We start from the raw sequence: 22,372 nt of genomic DNA, 5'->3' as shown, positions 1-22,372 counted from the left end.
ACCGTGCTCAGCAAGGGGGCGGGAGCCGGTTTGTTTGTGGGATCCGAGCCCTCGGCGGGAGCGCCGCCGCGCTTCCCAAGCGGTGCACTGTAGCAGTGCGCCACCGGGCCGGCCCCATAGCTAATAATCTTGATAGCTTTAAGTTTATTAGTATAGAAGCATGATTTAGAACTCTGTAGAGAACTCCAATGTGAAAAGTATAAGTGGGTCTAGGTTTTGTTGTTTCTTGATTAAAAAAAAAAAAGATTTATATCTAAAAGGATTCCTGTCTTGTGATGCTGTTTGGCCATCCATCCATCCTGTCCATTCAACATTTTTTGATAACCTATTTTATGTTATGCCAAATATCATTTTAACACCTAAGAATAAAATCTTTTTGCTTTCATTTTCTCCTTTACCTTCGCCCAATATATTACATGGGCTTCAATCAGGGAAGCAAAACCAGTATGAGTATTACAAAATAAGGGATTTTTTTATAGGACTAAACTTAATTATAGGAGAAGATGGAGAAGAAAGGGTCTGAAAGGAGAAGTCACTAATGCACCCTCTGAAGCATGGGTCTAGGTGGACACATGGGAATTTACCTGGGAATCTGGGAACCCAGGCCCTACCACCTTTAGGGTGGGCCCGTGAAGGAGAGCTGGTGTAGTCTAGCAGGGTTGGCAGTCAAGAAGAGAGCTGGTGGCTGAGTGGGAGAGAGTGAGGATCAGTGGGACCTATGGGTACCTCTTCACCTGATGCCACCCCAGGCTTGGTGACCTTCAGAGCAGCGTGGCAACTGCTCCAGTTCCACCTTCCTGTCTGGTGTGAGTTCCTCTCTTGGCCTTGCCTACCTTGGAACAATGCTGGGAAGGGGATTCCGTTTAAATATAGTTCCCCTTAGCCAAGTTGACACAGCACAAAACCACTATGTACCTTCGATGTATTTTTTCAGGCTGTAACCAGAGTAATTCTTCTTGAGAACAAAACTGATGTCATGTCCCTTCTGAAAAACCCTTAATTGCTCTTCATGCAGATAGATTCCAAAGTTCTAATCACTTAAAGGACACCACAAGATCTGGCTCCTGCTGACCTCTGCAGTTCTCACCTCCACTTTGCACGCTGGCTGTACTGAGCTACTTAGACCCACTGTGTGGCCGCTTGTCTCTCCTTGGGCCTCTGCACTTGCTCTCCCTCCAACCCCGGGCTTGAAATAAACTTCCAGATTCTTCTGTCATTTCGCCTGCTTGATGTCACTTCATATGGGACATTTCTTGATCCCTGGATTAAGTGCTTCTCCTCTGGATTCCTATAGGACCTTTTGCTGGCAACCCTGTCCTACCACTTAGGTATTGCTGTTGGCCATCCTGCTAACTGTAAGCTCCATGAGGGCAGCATACGTAGAGAAAAGGGAGGACCTTCTGACTTTAAGGAGCTCACAGTTTAATGGGAAAATTAGACATGTACAAAAAATTATTATTGACAGTATAGTAGAGAAGAGAATAAAGTACTCTGAGATGTGTGGGGGAGTCTTCATAGATAGGTGACACTTTGGAATTCACTAAAGGGTGGGGAAGAATTTCCAGCTAGAGAAAGGGAGAGGATAAGGGATGAGGAAGGGGTAAAGACATTCCAAGCAGAGGGAGCAGCAGGGACCAGGGTGATCCTACATTCAGGAGATGGTTGGAGGTGGAGCAGGTGGAGGGCATGGTAAGAGACCAGTGGTGAGATGAAGCCGGAGAAGTAGGTTAAGCCAGCTTGTTGGACCAAGTACTGAGACTTATGGTGAAGGGAGCTGAGGGCTTCTGAGATCTGGGCAGAGGCAGTGGGCATGAAGCAGAGGGTTCTGTTCAAGACAGATGTTTGAGGGAGAACTGGCAGGACCTTACTTCTGGATGAAAGGGTGAAGGACAGACAGCAAGGAGCTGAGATCTGTAGCTTTAGAGGCTAGATGTCGGAAACAGTACTGATATTAAGGAGCTAGACTTATGCAGGAAGAGAAAAAGGCCTCGTGGAGATATGGCGTTCAGTAAACATATGCCTGTCCCTGCACGCATGGCCTAGTGCAGTATTGGTATTAGTATTAGGCTTTGGGATTTATGTAATGATTCAGTTAAGGTAACGATTCAGTTAAGAGAATAAATGAGGGCAATTAGCGAATATGGATGTTTAGGAAAAAGTGGGAATGCAACAGAGCTTTATCATTGTATCTGCACTAAAAAGAAATACAGTTATTTAGGGTAGTGCTCTTAATCCAAATTCTACTACAGACTAAGAAACTGTGGTGAATGCAACAGAGCTTTATCATTGTATCTGCACTAAAAAGAAATACAGTTATTTAGGGTAGTACTCTTAATCCAAATTCTACTACAGACTAAGAAACTGTGGATATTCTCTCCTACTTTCCAGGAATGAGGGCAGGTGGAGATAGGAAGAAAGTGCACTTGGGACATATGTGTTGTAGCAGAGAAGCAGGCAGGCGAGGGTGCCAGGCGTCGGCACTCGGCACTTAGCACTCAGCATGGCTCCTGATACATGGAAGGCACTCAAGGAGTATTTGTTGAATAACTGTGCTGAAAAATGAAGTGGTTAAAAAAAAAAGCCCCTGTACCAAAAGATGGGAAGAACCGGTCTTGCAGACAAGTTCAAAATCTTTACAAGACCAGTAATAGTTTAGTCATATGGTCCAAGAGCAGAGAGCCTCACTGGATAAGGGAGTTGGCACTTTTTGAATTTGTTTTTATTCAGGATGGGCTCTGCCTAATTTTCTCTCTGTGGACTGACATAAACATGTGTGTGCCCTAGACCACACACTGTCCACAGGGAACAGTATAATTGTTTACTAGAACCTCTAAATCCATAAGATGAGAGGCTTTAAATCCACATGATGAGAGATTCTTACTTAAACTCATTTGGGATTTAGAAGAATATCTTCATATTTGTTGAAACGTGTGGGATTGAGTATACACACGGCTTTGTGAATCCAGTACATACCCATCACTCATTGTCAATTTGTCTTATAGTTCTTAATACCAAACTCATCCTATGAACTCCTTGATCTCCTCTGCATAAATGCAGTCTTTTTTCTCAAAAATCAGTATGTATTGTTCATATTTATTGGTCATTTCAAACTAAGGCTCATTGGAATGCACTTATTTACTACTGGACAGAGTAATTCCCAGCCACTTTTGACATGTCCTTGTATGTCCCCGTGCTCCAGCAAGTCAGATGCCTCTCAGTAGGTTGCAGTGACGACTAATTTGTATTAATTTTTTTTTATTATCTCTTCAATTAAAAAATTTCTACCCCCAACCCCATCCCCTTTTCAAAAATTCTCTCCCAACAGCGAAAAGACAAACTGCGGGAACACATGCAAAGGATGCATAATCCTGAGAGGGAGGCCAAGAAAGCTGACCGCATCAGCCGCTCCAAGACGTTCAAGCCTCGCATCACGTCCACAGACTACGACAGCTTCACGTTCAAGTGCCGCCTGTGCATGATGGGCTTCCGGCGGCGGGGCATGCTGGTCAGTGCACACGGCCGCATATTCCTCTGCCTTGCAGCCCCACCTCATATCTGTTGATGATGATGGCTTTTGAGTTATACTCTGTGCTCAGCTACATTTGTCAGTAGGTTTTGTTCATGGCTGTGGAGGAAACAGAGGCAAACAGTTCCCAGTTTGAAGTTTTCTCCCTTCCAATCTCCCTTTGCCTTTCTTTACCACTGCTCAGGAGACTTCTTGGAAGAGGTCTTTTTCTACCACGTTTTGCGACTAGATTTTCTTTACTCTTCGCAATCTTTACTCCTATCCTATTTTATTTCCCTCTTCTCTTTTGTGTTCTTGAATATACTTTCTGGTTGGGTCTTAGCCTTCTCTCTGACTATTCTGTTTTAATGCCTCGCTTTTCCAGATATAAAACAGCAATAGAAGGGAGCTTTTCATTAAAGCAGGGTATGTGAACCTGTGTTAGCAGAAACATGGGGACAGCCAATTCACTGCTTTCAACTCATTTTGACCTTGTTAACAATTGCCAGGAGCTGGAAAGTCACAGAGCAATATTTAAAATTCAGAACTTTAGTTTGTATCTCATTCAATGTTCTCAGTAAGGCTAGGGCAATAAGTAATGAAAGACAGGTTTGCTTCAGGAGAATTCACTCAAGAAATTTATTCTAGTGTAATTTTCCTTTTTCCAACAGTAGTTCTTTCAGTCAAAGATTGTTGATGGGATCCAATTCACCTTCAGTTATTTGCTGAAGTACTGTTAGCTCCTGTTACTGTTAAGGCTTTGGTGTCAGATCAGTCTGGTGATGCTGGTTCTGGCCAAACACCTTATGGTTTGGAGCATTGCTTGAGAGAATTTCAACTTTGAGCAGTCATTATCAGAGGCATTTGTTTAGCTTCTGTTTGTAATGGGGTCTCTTTTTCTCCTTTGTTTTCACATTAGGTAAATCACTTATCAAAGAGGCACCCAGACATGAAGATAGAAGAGGTGCCAGAGTTAACTCTACCCATCATCAAACCCAACCGTGATTACTTTTGTCAGTATTGTGATAAGGTAAAAGGAACATATCCATACTGGTATGCTGCTGTGGTAGCCCTGCTTAGAGCTGATTTGTCTGCGTGTGTAAATATGTGCTAGGATGTTGCAGTGACTCTTAGCAGATGGATCCCTGTCTTTTAGTAGTTTTCCATTCAGACAAGAAAGGGCTAGAGATGCAGCCTCATTTTAAGCCAAATTTTTTTCCCTAAGAATTAGTTGACTGTTTTTCTCATTGTCCCTTCTCTCTGTAATCTTTGTTATGAAAGAAGAGACTTACTACTAAGAGCTTAGTTTGTGAATTCATTTTAAACTCCTAGGCTCTAAAATGAGCGTGTTTGTCATCTTACTTGTAAAATATATGGTAGATTTTGGGTTTCTAGAAGACAGAGTGGGACGTGACAAGTTTTGTGGTGGAGTACTCTACTTGTACTATTCTGTTCTTTATTTTTGTGCAGTTACAAAAAAAGAAAGATAATATACGTTTGTTTTATTGTAATACTGTTTCTTAAATAATATGGCTATGTCAGCTTAAAAGTAAGAAATATTTTTTAAACATGAAGGTATTAGTTTCTACTAAATTTGCCATTTGGAAGATTCTTTGGCTCCTAGTAGTCAGCTATATACGTCCTGTTTTAGTCCATTTTGTGTTGCTCTGACAGAATTACCTGAGACTGGGTAATTTATAAAGGAAAGTGGTTTATTTGGCTTATGTTTCTGGGACAGCTGCATCTGGCACGGGCCTCAGGCTGCTTCTACTCATGGCGGAAAGTGGCAGGGACAAGCAGATCATATGGCGAGAGGAAGCAAGAGAGAGAGAGAAGGTGCCAGGGTCTTTTTAAGCAACGAGCTCTCGCAGGAACATTAGCAAGAACTCACTCATTAATTCCCCCTCCCCCAGAGAGAGCATTAATCCATTCATGAGGATCCGCCCCCATGACTCAATCAGTTTCCAACACTGCCACACTGGAGATCAAATCTCCACATGGGTTTTGGAGGGGACGACACATCCAAACTCCATCACCTCCCATGAGAGCTTCACAGACAGGGTAGAGGATAAACTGGCCTTAAAAACAATTTTATTTTTGTGTGTTTATCTACCTTTTAAACTTTAGGGTAAAGGGCATTTTTACAGTTACTATCTTAAATATGTAAGTTCAAGGAAGATGCCTAGCATATATATATTACATTCTTTTATGCTAATGTGTGGTGTATCCTGATTATCCTTTAGTTGATCTGTTAATCTATTTTATTTTGGACTACATGAACACTTTTTCTCATTTCCTTATAATGAAATTGTTAAATAGTTTGCTTTAAGCGAGAACGTGGAACCGTGTACTGCTTTCATGGCAAAGCATTTGAATTTGCAGGTTTATAAAAGTGCCAGCAAGCGTAAAGCCCATATTCTGAAGAACCATCCAGGAGCCGAGCTCCCACCAAGCATTCGGAAACTTCGCCCCGCTGGTCCTGGAGAGCCAGACCCCATGCTGAGCACCCACACCCAGCTGACGGGCACCATAGCCACCCCTCCTGTCTGCTGCCCTCACTGCTCCAAACAGTATAGCAGCAAGGTATGAGGAAGGTTCCGGACTAAATCTGAGGGCCAAAGCACTGTGAAAGGAATCTTGTAAGAGAGGATAGCTGCTTCTGAATTGATGGCTGCCAAAAGAGATGTTATTTTAGTTCCTGTAAACAGGGACTGTAAGCACAGAATGGGAAGAGGCATTGTGGACTTCCCCCAGGATTAGTGCCCTGTATGAATAGCCTGCACACTTGACTGTTTTCCTTTGCCCTCAGTCTGCTAAGGGCCTCACACTTGAATATTCTGTGCTTATAGTTTAGAGCTCATGTTTATGGAAGCACAACATTTGCACGTAAATGGTGGTTCTTGAAAAGGGGGTCATTTTTTCTGTGGGGACTGTGATTGCTTCCTGCAGGTGTTGGTGGGCGTGGGGGGCGCTGTGAGGTACTTGGACTCTGCTTGTGGTGTAGGCCCCATGAGTTTTACTCTCTTTTCAGCCCTCTTCTCTTTTTTCCGTTCATAGCATTGTCCAGTTTAAGAAGTGCAGTCATAGCATCAGTGTTGCTCTGATTTTTTTTTAAAGGCACAAGATAAAGGACTTTAGGAATTTTTAAAGGGTTTGCATACAAGAAAAAATGAAAATAATTAATTCTAGTAATTATTTTTGGTTTTTGTCTTAATTCTTCAGACCAAGATGGTCCAACACATTCGAAAGAAGCATCCGGAGTATGCCCAGCTCCCTAACACCATACATACACCATTGACAACAGCTGTGATAAGTGCCACCCCAGCTGTGTTAACGACAGATAGTGCCACTGGAGAGACCGTGGTGGTGAGTGTATGACGGGAAGAGCATTTTGTTTCCTTCTGTGCCCATCATATCTTTAAGTGCCAAAGCCATGTCTATCTTGTTATTTAGTTGTCTGCAAATGTAGCTCATTATCCTTCAGTTTTCCACACAGGGCATTCTGCATATAATTGGATCTCCTAGTTGGTACTTTCCAAAGCTCTCTGTAAAAGGGGTAGTGAAAAATTGTCAGTGCTGCTTGTTCACTACAAGATGGTCAGAACCTCTAGGGCAGCTCCACTGGGTCAGAGCCAGTCAGATATAGATATGGATATAGAGGTCATGTTCTGACACCTTCTCGTCCTCAGATTTTTTTTCTCTCTGGGCTCAGGGCTAATGTGTAGCTCATTAATCCACCAGTGAGACAAACTAAATTTTAGTAGGATTTAGGAGCACTGAAATTGCTATAAACAAGTGTTCCCAACTCGTGTGTTCTGTGTGATTTTTTTCTAGACAACAGACCTGCTAACCCAAGCAATGACAGAACTGTCCCAGACCTTAACAACAGATTACCGAACGCCACAAGGAGACTACCAGAGAATTCAGTATATCCCTGTGTCACAGTCTGCGTCTGGTCTCCAGCAACCTCAGCATATCCAGCTTCAAGTGGTGCAAGTGGCCCCGGTACTGTGTTATGTTTGTCTCTCTTTACCTTTATGAATGCCATCCTGCTGTCAGCCAATACAGTAGCTGGAGTCAACAAAAGCACCCTATTCTCAGAGCTGGAATTGGGCTCTACATAATGGGCTTCTGCATGGAAATAAGATATACTACCCACCCTGATGAAGGCTTTGGACTGAGCAGTGTAACAGATTTCCATCTATAGTAGTCAGCAGATTTTAGGGCCAAGCATATACAAGTCATCCTGTACTAGTGGAGCTGCCTTCTGAGCCTCTTTTAAATCCTTATCCTTAACATCCAGGCTGACTACTTGATAATGAGCCAGTTTAATAAAACCCTACCTGGGCATCAAATGACTTATATCAGTGAGAGGTTGTAAAGAATAATTTTTACTTGCTGTCTGAATATCAGTCAGTACCTTTTCAGTAAAGAGGTACAACTATGTTCCCTCTACCAGATAACGAGTAGCTCATTCTTACTAATTAGGGAGTTAAAAGAAGGAATCCTCCCAGAAGTATTGTTTCATTTAATTACGCTGAGGAAATACACTCAAGGCACAAATGAAGGAGTGTTGCTTTGAAACAATTTGGTCTCTGAAAAATAAAAACTAACATGGGAACAGGACATTGGAAGTTACCACCATCACTGACTAGTCTTTATCTTGTTTTTCTTACGGGAAGGTTCTTAACTTTAGGCTTTAGAGGAATCTATGAGTCCCTGAAATTGCCTGTAAAACATGATGTATATGTTCATTGCTCTGGAAAAAGGGTCTGTACTTTAGCAAGATTTTCAGAGATGTCTGTGATACATAAAAGGTTAGGAACGACTGTTGTAGTGGGTTAATAGTGGCAAACTCAAAGCAAATTCTCTTCTTGATCTCTTAACTGGTAAAGGATAGGTCATAAATTTAACTGAAATTTGAGGGAAAAAGATTTTTGATTTTTGGGAGCTTGTCTTTCAGCTCATTATTAGGGACTATATTCCTCTCTCTCCTCTTCCAGAATTTAATAATATTAGTGGCTAATTTTGTTAACTCTACTTTTCTCAGTGCTTGGCCAGCTTGGCTTAGGTGTGGGCTTTCTGGGAGTGTAGCAGTGGATTTGTCTGTTCTTCTGATACTGTTTTTAACTGAACCTTTTCTCTGGAAGGATTTCCCTTAACCTCGATCAATGTGTGTTTGGTCTCTGGGCCTGTGTTTTCTCCCTCCAGGCCACCTCCCCTCACCAGTCTCAGCAGTCCACGGTGGACGTCGGCCAGCTCCATGACCCTCAGACCTACACCCAGCACGCCATCCAGGTGCAGCACATCCAGGTGACTGAGCCCCCCACCTCAGCCCCGGCACCCTCCCAGGTACACTTCCCCATAGACTATGCAGAGGTGTCAGTATGAACTTGGGGACTGTGAGAGTTAGTAGCAGTGGAAGACATTATCGTTAGACGTAGTCTCCTCAGCTATTGAGGTGATATCGTTATTTTTTGACCTTAATTAAAAAGCCTTGCCTTTTCCTCCAATTTTTATATTGGTATTGTGGACACTTACATTAAGTTATTAGCTTCTATTGTTCGAATGGTGCCCTGCGATATGATATCCTAGAAACAACATTGACCTTTGCTTCCTATCCTAAATGCACTTGCTGAGCTGCTTCTGTGATTTGGAACAGTGACTCTGTGGAGTATTATTGTGTATTGTGTATTATTGTATTTGTTTGATTGAACCTTTTATTGAGATATACGAAGGTATTTCAAAAAGATCATGGAAAAATAGAATTAAAAGATAATACAAATCTTTCCATGAACTTTTGAGGTACCCTCATATAGATAAGTTGTGGGGGTTCAGAGGAGTGGGAGATTGTGTTTAGCAGGGAATCAAGGGTATTTTTGTAGAATTGGTCTTTGAATTAGGTGTTGAAGGAGGGGTACAATTTCGACATGGTAGATGGGGGAGGCACTATGATCTGAACAAGCTCACATTGTGAGTAAAGACAAAGAGGTGGGAAATGGGGTACATTTGCAAAAAACTGTGAGTTTTCCTGTTTAGTTTAGTAATAGGAAATGATGTTTGAAAAGAAAGTTGGAAAGGTAGTTTGGAGCTGAATTACGGAGGGCCTTGAATGGTGGGCTATTGAATATGGGCTTTATCCTGCAGTCAGGAGTAAGTCTGCACCAGCTGTCTGAATGTGCACGTGTGCCTAAGTCCATGAACTGGGAGGGACTATCCAGTGCAATTTAATGGAAATTATGACTTCTGGGTTCTATTTCAATTTGTGTTCCAGATTACCTTTGTGACATAGGCAAGTCATTTCACCTCCCAAATTTTTAAACCTTATGTAATGTAGGTAATTATACTTTCATTTATCTTTCTAATAAGTTTATTGAAATTAACTTTTTGGATACTCTTCTACAGAATCCTTTTAAAACGAGAGAATTTCATAGTTATGTTTGCTTTTCATTAACTCTATTCTTATTTAAAATACAGTCATCCCTCAGTATCCGTGGGGGATTGGTTCCAGGACCTCCCTCCAGTACTAAAATTTAATGATTAAGTCCCTGATATAAAATGGCATAGTATGTGCATTTAACCTACGCATATCCTCCCATATACTTTAAATCACCTCTAGATTACTTATAATATCTAATACAATGTAAATGCTATGTAAATAGTTGTTATACTGCACTGTTTAGGGAATAATGATGAGAATATAAAAAAGTCTGTACATGTTCAGTACAGATACAATTATATTTTTGATCCGGGGTGGTTGAATACACGGATGCAGAACCCATAGATATGGAGGGCTGACTGTATTATTACTTTAGCCATGAGACTTTCAGTATTATAATTCATATTAGTCTGATTAATTTCCTTCAGTTATTTGTAAGTTTTAGCTCTACTGGAAATTCATAATTTCCCACTCTGGCTTTCTGTTTCTCCCTAGGTAGCTGGGCAGCCGTTGAGTCCCTCTGCCCAGCAGGCTCAGCAGGAGCTCAGCCCGTCCCGTATACCAGGAAGCTCTTCCACACAGGGGCAGGCGCTGCAGCAGCAGCAGCAGCAGCAGAGTTCCTCTGTACAACACACATACCTGCCCAACGCTTGGAACTCCTTCCGTGGCTATTGTAAGTAAGAGAAAAGGGGACACTGCTGTGTGAGTCATGAGTGGGTGATCTCCAGCCATGTGTCGTAATTTCATCAGCTTTATAAAACATTTTTGGATTAAAATTTCAAGTGGCCATTTTCTGTATTCTGTAGTGCATGTTCTTGAATGAGTTTCATGACAAAATTCAAGGCAGCGTTCTGATCTCAGAGATCCACCCTGATGTGACATTTTCAGAGACATTAGGTATATTTCTGGAAGAAGTATAGGTATGATCATTTAAGTAGAATAGATGGATATAGGATACGTTGATGGGAATGACTCGTTCTTCCACCAGTATTTATTAAATGCTTATATATCAATCACTGTGCTTGACCCTGGGTATATACAAAGATGAATACTGACATTATTATCAGTAACACCACACAATAATATTGTGAGCCAACTTTCATTAAGCTCTCATTATAGGCTAGGAATGATTCTAAACCTAATGATTTTAGTACTAAATACATTCAATATTCACAACAACCTATGAGATAAGTACAGTTGTTATTTGCATTTTACAGATAAGGCAGTCTAGGCACAGTAACTTGTCCAAGAGACATAGCTAGTAAATGGAGGTTTGGAACCCAGAGTTTACACTCTAAATCACCCCACTGTGCTGCTGCTTCTAATAAGATGGTCTTTGGCTCAAAGAGATGATCATCTAGTTGAGGAGAGAGATATATAAGCAGTTGATTCCAAAACCCTGAGATTAGTGCCACAGAAGCAGTAACAGGCTGGCTGCCAGAGGTCGGGGTAGGTCAACATCTTGGTGGGGATGACAGCTGTGGGTATGGGCTGGAAAGCATGTGACCTTTGTCACTGAAGGTGTGGGAGGAACAGGAATAGAGGTAACAGACATCAGTAGTAGCAACCAGGAGGAGTAGGGGCTGCGAAAGCAGAAGGTCAGTGTTCATCTTTCTCCTACTATTGATTTCTGATTTTGGGCCCATCTGTCATGACTGATCCTTGGCTATGTTACATAGATTTACTATGGAATCAGTGAGCAGCAATGAACAGAAACAGTTCAGCTTGTCCCACTAGACTCTGACAGCATGCTTCTGACATCAAAAGTGTGGGGATCTCTCCCCACCAGCAAGCAAGCAGTCAGTTCCACAGTGGACACCAGCTGGGTGTCTTCCAATTCAGCTCCGACACTACCTGGAGACAGCGTCAGATCCCACAGGTTGAGGGCTCGTTCCCCAGTACTGCCCCCCACTTCTGATGTCAATTGCAAGCCCTGAGGTATTTTACCTATGCTTCTGATGGACTGACTATAAATTAGGGTTCCCACGACTACTCCTTGGGTTTGATTAATTTGCTAGAGCAGCTCACAGAACTCAGAGAAATACGTTTACTGGTTTATTACAAAGGATATTATGAAGGATACAGATGAAGAAACATGTGGGTCAAGGTATGGGGAAAGGGATGTGGAACTTGCGTGCCCTCCCTAGGTATACCACCCGCTGGGAACCTCCACATGTTCATCTATCTGGAAGATCCCCAAATCCTATGCTTTTGGGTTTTTATGGGAGCTTCATTATGAAGGCATGATTGAAACATGGACAGCTGTGTAGAAATGTTATTGGACAAAATGGGTGTGGCCTAATACTGATAGACTGGGCAGGGAAACCCAGCAAGGCCCGTCTGTTCAGGTCCTTCTTGACCTCTCTATGCAGTCTTCCTCCCTCCCAGGTATGGGGCAAGGCCCCTCCTGAAATGGGGGTCTTATCACCTACAATTAGACAAGGTAGGTCAAAGAATTTCTTAACGGCCAGCTCTAAGACTAAAAGGCAGGGGAAGGTCAGAGTCCTGCCTTGGGGAGCCAGGAACTGTGGACAAAAACCAGTATATGAGGGTACTTCAAAAAGTTCACAGCAAAGTAGAATTGCAAAATAATACAAATCTTTCCATGAAGTACCCTCACGTGTATACCATAATATCACAGTCAGGCTCAAGCTCCACCATTTAGTTATTTTTACAATCTATTCTCGTAAGTATTGGTGGTCACAACGAGGGCTGAGTCTAGTTTCCTATTAGGGAAAGACCCTCTTACTCATTGTAAATACCAGTAGAATCCTGGTAAGTAGACTGATATTTACACTCAATTTCATTCCTGTGAAAGAAGGTGGAATGACGAAGATATCTATGGTAATAATAGTATGAGCTAGCATTCTAACTTGAAGAAAAGATTCTGGATCTGAAATGTTTTATTAGGAAAAAATTTCAAAATGTACAAAAGAAGAGAGTATAGTATAATGAAGTCCCCTGTACCCATTATCCAGTTTCAACAGTTACCAACTCAGGCCCAACCTTGTCTGATTTATACCCGGTCATTCTCTCCCATCCTCCACTGTCTAATAATCCATCATATCATTCTGTCCATAAATGTTTTAGTATGTGTCTCTAAAACAAAAGGACTATTTTTTAAAAACACAACTCCACACAACATTATCACAACACATTGTTACACCTAAAAAGAAATGACAGTAATTCTTTAATACCCTCAGATATACTTCAAATACCCACTCAGTGTTCATATTTCTGTGATTGTTTCAGAAACTTTTTAATAGCCTGTTTGTTCAAACTGGGCTCCGTTTCAGGGCCATGCATTGCAATTATGTTTTCTGAGTTCTTTTTAATATACTCATGTGTGTTCACTCTCTCGCTAAGTTGTAATTTCTGTGTTGAAGAAAGTGGGCCATTTGTTCCATGGAGTTTCCCACATTCTGGATTTTGCTGGTGGCACCCCTGTCATCATTTACCATGCTTTCTTCCATCCCTTTTATTTCCTATAGACTGGCAATTAGATCTAGAGGCTTGAGCAGGTTCAGTTTTTCCTGCCAAGATACTTCATGGCTGGTGTGTGTCCTTCCATCAGGAGGTGCATAATGTTCAGTTGTCTCTATTTTTGTGATGTCAGGAGCCATTGATATTTATTCCTTAGCTCCTTTATTTTTCATTAGGGCTTGCAATGTTGCAATATTCTATCATTCTTATTCATCAATTAGCTAGAAAACGTCCATAAAGAGAATTTTTTTTAGCTTAACTACCAGATTACTGTGAGACACTGTTTCTACAGGAAAGGCAGGATAAATGCTTTAAATATGATTCATCCCCTTTATTTGCAAGTTTTCAAAATAATGCATGTTTCCTAGTGTTATCCCAGGTGACAAACGAGAGGTACCTGTGTGTATCTTACTGTCATTGTGTGCTCATGACTTTCAACATAGGGCGAGTTCCAGTCTGTTGCAGTAGTTATTCTTATTGATGCTCTGACTTTCCCACCTTTGGCTTGTAGGAGCCTCTCGAGGCTGGCTCCCTCATCTTTCCCACACAGCTCTGCAGTCTTTCATAGCATCTTCTGTGCTGGTAAGACACGATATCCCAGGCTCATTTGATAAATTTTCTGCCCAGGTCTAGAATCAGCCATTTCTCCAAGAAGCTCTCATTCCTTTTAGTAGAAAATATTACTTAGAGATTATCAGCAGGGTGCTGGGGTGAACTTTGTTTTTAATTTGCTTTAATAACATTGGTGGTAAAATTCAAATTGGATTAAATTGTGATTGCTAGGCAACCGTGGGTACATTTGTTGCATCCACGGCCATGAATTCAAATCTGAATATAAAGGATAAAAATATTGATCTAAAAGGTAAATGTTTGTAAGGTTTTAAAAAATTGTTGAATATTTGTCTTTATGGCTGTTCAGAAGCCACATTTGAGGGGGTGCTGCACTGATTGCAACTGTCCTAACCTCATCTCACGTGATCAGTCCTTATCAGAGATGCTTTCTCTCTATCAAGAAATCGCATCGTCCTAAGACTCTTGCAGCGTGCAAACTCATGGAAAATGTCTCAGTGGGGAATGTGGTCACTGGTTCAGTATCTGTTTCTAGAACTTGTGTTCAAATCCGAGACCAGTGAACTATGGATATTTCCTGTTTTTCAGCATCTGAGATTCAAATGATGACACTTCCCCCAGGTCAGTTTGTGATTACAGACAGTGGTGTGGCAACTCCTGTTGCGTCTGGCCAGGTGAAGGCTGTTACTCCGGTAAGCTGTGCGACGGCTGGGTTTCTCTTGTCCACCCTGAGGGGCTATGTTATAACCCTTATCACAGTTTATTTTTTAATGATTTATTTACTCTTTGTTTTCTCACAGTAGATGGTGAATTCTTTGAAAGCTGGGTCTTGTCTTTATCACTTTACCCTTTAATGCATAGCCCGGGAGGCTAGGATATAGCAAATGCTCAATAAATATCTACTCAATTAATAACTATAATGAACTTCCTAGATTCATTCACATGATCACCTTTTTATGTGCTTCTAGGAAAGATCAGAAGTCCTCAAGACTACTGGTCTTCAGCTGGGTTGGGAGAGAATAATATAATAAACTAATTATGGAGCTATTTTAAGCAAATTCAGCCACCCCAAGATGGAAAACATTGCCATCAATGACCTTGTTATGTTTAAGGTGGGCAGGTACAATGTTGACTGGATCTACTACCTCTGTTTTTATCTTCACTGGTTTGTTCTGGCCTACCTCCAAGTTGTTAGAAGAAAGAGTATGTAAATTTAAAGTAAAAAAAATGCCCTTGGATGAATAAGTTCTGGAGATCTAGTGCACAGCATGATGACTATAGTTAATAGTAATGGATTGTATACTTGAAAATTGCCAATTGCTGGACAGTTAGCTTAGTTGGTTAGAGCACAGAGTTGTAACACCAAGGTCAAGTGTTCTGATCCCCATACCAGCCGGCTTCCAAAAAAAAAAGAAAAAGAAAAGAAGAGTAGATTTTAGATGTTCTCACACACAAAAAATGGTACGTGTGTGAAGAGATGGATATGTTAATTAGCTTGATTTAATCATTTCATAATATATACATATATCANAGGATACGTTGATGGGAATGACTCGTTCTTCCACCAGTATTAAATGCTTATATATCAATCACTGTGCTTGACCCTGGGTATATACAAAGATGAATACTGACATTATTATCAGTAACACCACACAATAATATTGTGAGCCAACTTTCATTAAGCTCTCATTATAGGCTAGGAATGATTCTAAACCTAATGATTTTAGTACTAAATACATTCAATATTCACAACAACCTATGAGATAAGTACAGTTGTTATTTGCATTTTACAGATAAGGCAGTCTAGGCACAGTAACTTGTCCAAGAGACATAGCTAGTAAATGGAGGTTTGGAACCCAGAGTTTACACTCTAAATCACCCCACTGTGCTGCTGCTTCTAATAAGATGGTCTTTGGCTCAAAGAGATGATCATCTAGTTGAGGAGAGAGATATATAAGCAGTTGATTCCAAAACCCTGAGATTAGTGCCACAGAAGCAGTAACAGGCTGGCTGCCAGAGGTCGGGGTAGGTCAACATCTTGGTGGGGATGACAGCTGTGGGTATGGGCTGGAAAGCATGTGACCTTTGTCACTGAAGGTGTGGGAGGAACAGGAATAGAGGTAACAGACATCAGTAGTAGCAACCAGGAGGAGTAGGGGCTGCGAAAGCAGAAGGTCAGTGTTCATCTTTCTCCTACTATTGATTTCTGATTTTGGGCCCATCTGTCATGACTGATCCTTGGCTATGTTACATAGATTTACTATGGAATCAGTGAGCAGCAATGAACAGAAACAGTTCAGCTTGTCCCACTAGACTCTGACAGCATGCTTCTGACATCAAAAGTGTGGGGATCTCTCCCCACCAGCAAGCAAGCAGTCAGTTCCACAGTGGACACCAGCTGGGTGTCTTCCAAGCAGCAATGAACAGAAACAGTTCAGCTTGTCCCACTAGACTCTGACAGCATGCTTCTGACATTAAAAGTGTGGGGATCTCTCCCCACCAGCAAGCAAGCAGTCAGTTCCACAGTGGACACCAGCTGGGTGTCTTCCAATTCAGCTCCGACACTACCTGGAGACAGCGTCAGATCCCACAGGTTGAGGGCTCGTTCCCCAGTACTGCCCCCCACTTCTGATGTCAATTGCAAGCCCTGAGGTATTTTACCTATGCTTCTGATGGACTGACTATAAATTAGGGTTCCCACGACTACTCCTTGGGTTTGATTAATTTGCTAGAGCAGCTCACAGAACTCAGAGAAATACGTTTACTGGTTTATTACAAAGGATATTATGAAGGATACAGATGAAGAAACATGTGGGTCAAGGTATGGGGAAAGGGATGTGGAACTTGCGTGCCCTCCCTAGGTATACCACCCGCTGGGAACCTCCACATGTTCATCTATCTGGAAGATCCCCAAATCCTATGCTTTTGGGTTTTTATGGGAGCTTCATTATGAAGGCATGATTGAAACATGGACAGCTGTGTAGAAATGTTATTGGACAAAATGGGTGTGGCCTAATACTGATAGACTGGGCAGGGAAACCCAGCAAGGCCCGTCTGTTCAGGTCCTTCTTGACCTCTCTATGCAGTCTTCCTCCCTCCCAGGTATGGGGCAAGGCCCCTCCTGAAATGGGGGTCTTATCACCTACAATTAGACAAGGTAGGTCAAAGAATTTCTTAACGGCCAGCTCTAAGACTAAAAGGCAGGGGAAGGTCAGAGTCCTGCCTTGGGGAGCCAGGAACTGTGGACAAAAACCAGTATATGAGGGTACTTCAAAAAGTTCACAGCAAAGTAGAATTGCAAAATAATACAAATCTTTCCATGAAGTACCCTCACGTGTATACCATAATATCACAGTCAGGCTCAAGCTCCACCATTTAGTTATTTTTACAATCTATTCTCGTAAGTATTGGTGGTCACAACGAGGGCTGAGTCTAGTTTCCTATTAGGGAAAGACCCTCTTACTCATTGTAAATACCAGTAGAATCCTGGTAAGTAGACTGATATTTACACTCAATTTCATTCCTGTGAAAGAAGGTGGAATGACGAAGATATCTATGGTAATAATAGTATGAGCTAGCATTCTAACTTGAAGAAAAGATTCTGGATCTGAAATGTTTTATTAGGAAAAAATTTCAAAATGTACAAAAGAAGAGAGTATAGTATAATGAAGTCCCCTGTACCCATTATCCAGTTTCAACAGTTACCAACTCAGGCCCAACCTTGTCTGATTTATACCCGGTCATTCTCTCCCATCCTCCACTGTCTAATAATCCATCATATCATTCTGTCCATAAATGTTTTAGTATGTGTCTCTAAAACAAAAGGACTATTTTTTAAAAACACAACTCCACACAACATTATCACAACACATTGTTACACCTAAAAAGAAATGACAGTAATTCTTTAATACCCTCAGATATACTTCAAATACCCACTCAGTGTTCATATTTCTGTGATTGTTTCAGAAACTTTTTAATAGCCTGTTTGTTCAAACTGGGCTCCGTTTCAGGGCCATGCATTGCAATTATGTTTTCTGAGTTCTTTTTAATATACTCATGTGTGTTCATTCTCTCGCTAAGTTGTAATTTCTGTGTTGAAGAAAGTGGGCCATTTGTTCCATGGAGTTTCCCACATTCTGGATTTTGCTGGTGGCACCCCTGTCATCATTTACCATGCTTTCTTCCATCCCTTTTATTTCCTATAGACTGGCAATTAGATCTAGAGGCTTGAGCAGGTTCAGTTTTTCCTGCCAAGATACTTCATGGCTGGTGTGTGTCCTTCCATCAGGAGGTGCATAATGTTCAGTTGTCTCTATTTTTGTGATGTCAGGAGCCATTGATATTTATTCCTTAGCTCCTTTATTTTTCATTAGGGCTTGCAATGTTGCAATATTCTATCATTCTTATTCATCAATTAGCTAGAAAACGTCCATAAAGAGAATTTTTTTTAGCTTAACTACCAGATTACTGTGAGACACTGTTTCTACAGGAAAGGCAGGATAAATGCTTTAAATATGATTCATCCCCTTTATTTGCAAGTTTTCAAAATAATGCATGTTTCCTAGTGTTATCCCAGGTGACAAACGAGAGGTACCTGTGTGTATCTTACTGTCATTGTGTGCTCATGACTTTCAACATAGGGCGAGTTCCAGTCTGTTGCAGTAGTTATTCTTATTGATGCTCTGACTTTCCCACCTTTGGCTTGTAGGAGCCTCTCGAGGCTGGCTCCCTCATCTTTCCCACACAGCTCTGCAGTCTTTCATAGCATCTTCTGTGCTGGTAAGACACGATATCCCAGGCTCATTTGATAAATTTTCTGCCCAGGTCTAGAATCAGCCATTTCTCCAAGAAGCTCTCATTCCTTTTAGTAGAAAATATTACTTAGAGATTATCAGCAGGGTGCTGGGGTGAACTTTGTTTTTAATTTGCTTTAATAACATTGGTGGTAAAATTCAAATTGGATTAAATTGTGATTGCTAGGCAACCGTGGGTACATTTGTTGCATCCACGGCCATGAATTCAAATCTGAATATAAAGGATAAAAATATTGATCTAAAAGGTAAATGTTTGTAAGGTTTTAAAAAATTGTTGAATATTTGTCTTTATGGCTGTTCAGAAGCCACATTTGAGGGGGTGCTGCACTGATTGCAACTGTCCTAACCTCATCTCACGTGATCAGTCCTTATCAGAGATGCTTTCTCTCTATCAAGAAATCGCATCGTCCTAAGACTCTTGCAGCGTGCAAACTCATGGAAAATGTCTCAGTGGGGAATGTGGTCACTGGTTCAGTATCTGTTTCTAGAACTTGTGTTCAAATCCGAGACCAGTGAACTATGGATATTTCCTGTTTTTCAGCATCTGAGATTCAAATGATGACACTTCCCCCAGGTCAGTTTGTGATTACAGACAGTGGTGTGGCAACTCCTGTTGCGTCTGGCCAGGTGAAGGCTGTTACTCCGGTAAGCTGTGCGACGGCTGGGTTTCTCTTGTCCACCCTGAGGGGCTATGTTATAACCCTTATCACAGTTTATTTTTTAATGATTTATTTACTCTTTGTTTTCTCACAGTAGATGGTGAATTCTTTGAAAGCTGGGTCTTGTCTTTATCACTTTACCCTTTAATGCATAGCCCGGGAGGCTAGGATATAGCAAATGCTCAATAAATATCTACTCAATTAATAACTATAATGAACTTCCTAGATTCATTCACATGATCACCTTTTTATGTGCTTCTAGGAAAGATCAGAAGTCCTCAAGACTACTGGTCTTCAGCTGGGTTGGGAGAGAATAATATAATAAACTAATTATGGAGCTATTTTAAGCAAATTCAGCCACCCCAAGATGGAAAACATTGCCATCAATGACCTTGTTATGTTTAAGGTGGGCAGGTACAATGTTGACTGGATCTACTACCTCTGTTTTTATCTTCACTGGTTTGTTCTGGCCTACCTCCAAGTTGTTAGAAGAAAGAGTATGTAAATTTAAAGTAAAAAAAATGCCCTTGGATGAATAAGTTCTGGAGATCTAGTGCACAGCATGATGACTATAGTTAATAGTAATGGATTGTATACTTGAAAATTGCCAATTGCTGGACAGTTAGCTTAGTTGGTTAGAGCACAGAGTTGTAACACCAAGGTCAAGTGTTCTGATCCCCATACCAGCCGGCTTCCAAAAAAAAAAGAAAAAGAAAAGAAGAGTAGATTTTAGATGTTCTCACACACAAAAAATGGTACGTGCAGAGTTGTAACACCAAGGTCAAGTGTTCTGATCCCCATACCAGCCGGCTTCCAAAAAAAAAGAAAAAGAAAAGAAGAGTAGATTTTAGATGTTCTCACACAAAAAAATGGTACGTATGTGAAGAGATGGATATGTTAATTAGCTTGATTTAATCATTTCATAATATATACATATATCAAAACATCATGTTGTATACCGTAAATATATACAGTTTTTGTTTTTCAATTATACCTTAATAAAGCTGATGGTGGGAAAGAGAAAAAAAGAAAAATTCTCTTAAGTGGCTAGGGATATTGGGATTTTCCCATGGGAAGATTGTTTCCCAAGAGGCCTCCAAGAGCAGTGGGGTTGTCCAGTGGCCTCAAAAAGTTGATTTTTTTAAAGCATTCTGAGAGTTTGCTTATTTCTCATCACGTAGGGTCACACCAACTAGACTTAGGAGAGATGTTTAAATCCAGAGTAACAATGAAAACAATAACTAGTGTAAAATGGAATAGTCATGTTGACATGATCAGTGAATTTTCTGTTCCCTTTAGGACCTATTGACTCTACAATTTTTTGGCCAGGGACTCATTTGTGAAACTTATTAAAGCCAGGGATGTCTCCCTCCCCCATTGCAGTGTACCTACACACAAATGTATTGTACGTTTTTGAGAGTTCATGGGTTCTCTGAAGTCCACCTATAGAGCCCCTAGGGGTTAATGGACCCTAGGTTGAGAACCAGCCCCCTCCCCACGAGAGGAAGACCCACATGGGAAACCAAATCATAATCAGAAAATTACTTGGTGGGTATGCACTCAGAACATAGACCCTAGATGAATCAAATGGGTTTCTGGCTATGGCTTTTTCTCTAGATCGTGCATGGAAAGGCTACTGCTGGAGTTTTCCTCTGTGACTTCTTCTCTCCTCTGCTCTGTAGCTGACCAATCCCCTTCTGACTGACACATTCTTTCTTTAAAAATGTTAACATAATGAAATAGCCAGCTACAGGTCTATGAAGAAGTTTCCATGATCAGAGGAAAAATGAGGAAAAATAAAGACAATGTGTGAGTTTTCATAAAGCTAAATTTATTTAATGTAAGGGGCTTTATTCTAAGATTGTGTCCTTCCTATGCTCTTGAGTGTTCAAATGTCTATTTGATGGTAGTATATTTTAAATGACCTTAGCAAAATAAGTTTTGGGGACAATTTATTATTATTTTTAATTTTGCTGGTCTTTGACATTCTGAAGTTTAGAACCAGTGATCTTGACCACCTGTCGTAGAGGCCGTGTCCCCTTGTAACATTTCTTTGCATATTCCCTTGTCCTATCCCCTGTGGCTCCTCCTTCCCTTTTAGGCCCCAGATTTTTTTTTTCTTTTAATTTATCAGTATACAGTGTAGTTGATTTTCTCAGCACCAGATTTTTAAAGATTCTTTTGTTCCTGCTCTAGGGTCATTATGTGTTATCAGAAAGTCAACCAGAATTGGAGGAAAAGCAAACTTCTGCCCTCTCCGGTGGAGTTCAGGTTCAGCCGTCTGCACATAGTGACTCCCTGGACTCCCAGAGCACCAGTCAACAACAGACCACACAGTACATCATCACAACCACCACCAATGGAAACGGAAGCAGTGAAGTGCACATTACTAAACCATGACCTTCTCCCTGAGCTAGAATTGAGCAGTCACATCATGTCTTTTCTTGTTCATAAGTCTGAAAGATTGTGACACTTACACCTTTTTTTTTAATATTTGCTATTCACTCAAGAGTCTGGAAACGACAGTTCTGGCACTCATACATGCACTGGGGTTTGTTTTGCCAAGGTCATCTTTACCAAATTGACTCTTCAAACCCTTGAGGTTTCTGCCACAGAATAGAGGACTTTCAGGGGAAAACAGATTTCAAGGTGGAGAAACTTTTCCTAGCTCTTGAGTTAGTTTTTTAATACATCGATAAGCCTTACCTTTCCTTTGTGGAAATATTAAATGGTGTATTGTGTTCATACCAAAGGTGGAGAAAGGATATTCCAAGTCCATGGTCCCTGGATTTGCTGATTCCAAGCCATGGCACCAAAGGAGAAGGGGCATTTTATGGATGTGTATTAGGTCAGAACTGTTTTATCTTGTAATTTTGAATTTTCAGTAATTTAACAAAGGGAG

At 41.1% G+C, this 22,372-nt stretch overlaps 1 protein-coding gene across 1 annotated transcript in view; it reads left to right on the top strand.

Moving 5' to 3' along the window:
• PRDM10 (PR domain containing 10) overlaps positions 1–21,892 on the top strand; it is a gene marked incomplete at its 5' end in the record, with an annotated part of 59,637 nt that extends 37,745 nt beyond the window's left edge. The window contains 9 exons of the mRNA XM_008586747.1: positions 3,326–3,505; positions 4,425–4,535; positions 5,888–6,088; positions 6,728–6,871; positions 7,340–7,510; positions 8,717–8,857; positions 10,440–10,617; positions 14,586–14,689; positions 21,667–21,892. Of these exons, the coding sequence (XP_008584969.1) occupies positions 3,326–3,505; positions 4,425–4,535; positions 5,888–6,088; positions 6,728–6,871; positions 7,340–7,510; positions 8,717–8,857; positions 10,440–10,617; positions 14,586–14,689; positions 21,667–21,870 (1,434 nt within the window). The remainder of the gene's footprint in view (positions 1–3,325; positions 3,506–4,424; positions 4,536–5,887; positions 6,089–6,727; positions 6,872–7,339; positions 7,511–8,716; positions 8,858–10,439; positions 10,618–14,585; positions 14,690–21,666) is intronic.
• Between the last annotated feature and the right edge of the window lie 480 nt (positions 21,893–22,372).

Source organism: Galeopterus variegatus, unplaced genomic scaffold, assembly GCF_000696425.1.
Source record: "Galeopterus variegatus unplaced genomic scaffold, G_variegatus-3.0.2 Scaffold4098, whole genome shotgun sequence".
Taxonomy (NCBI): Eukaryota; Metazoa; Chordata; class Mammalia; order Dermoptera; family Cynocephalidae; genus Galeopterus; species Galeopterus variegatus.
This window is presented reverse-complemented; position numbering and strand designations above follow the sequence as displayed.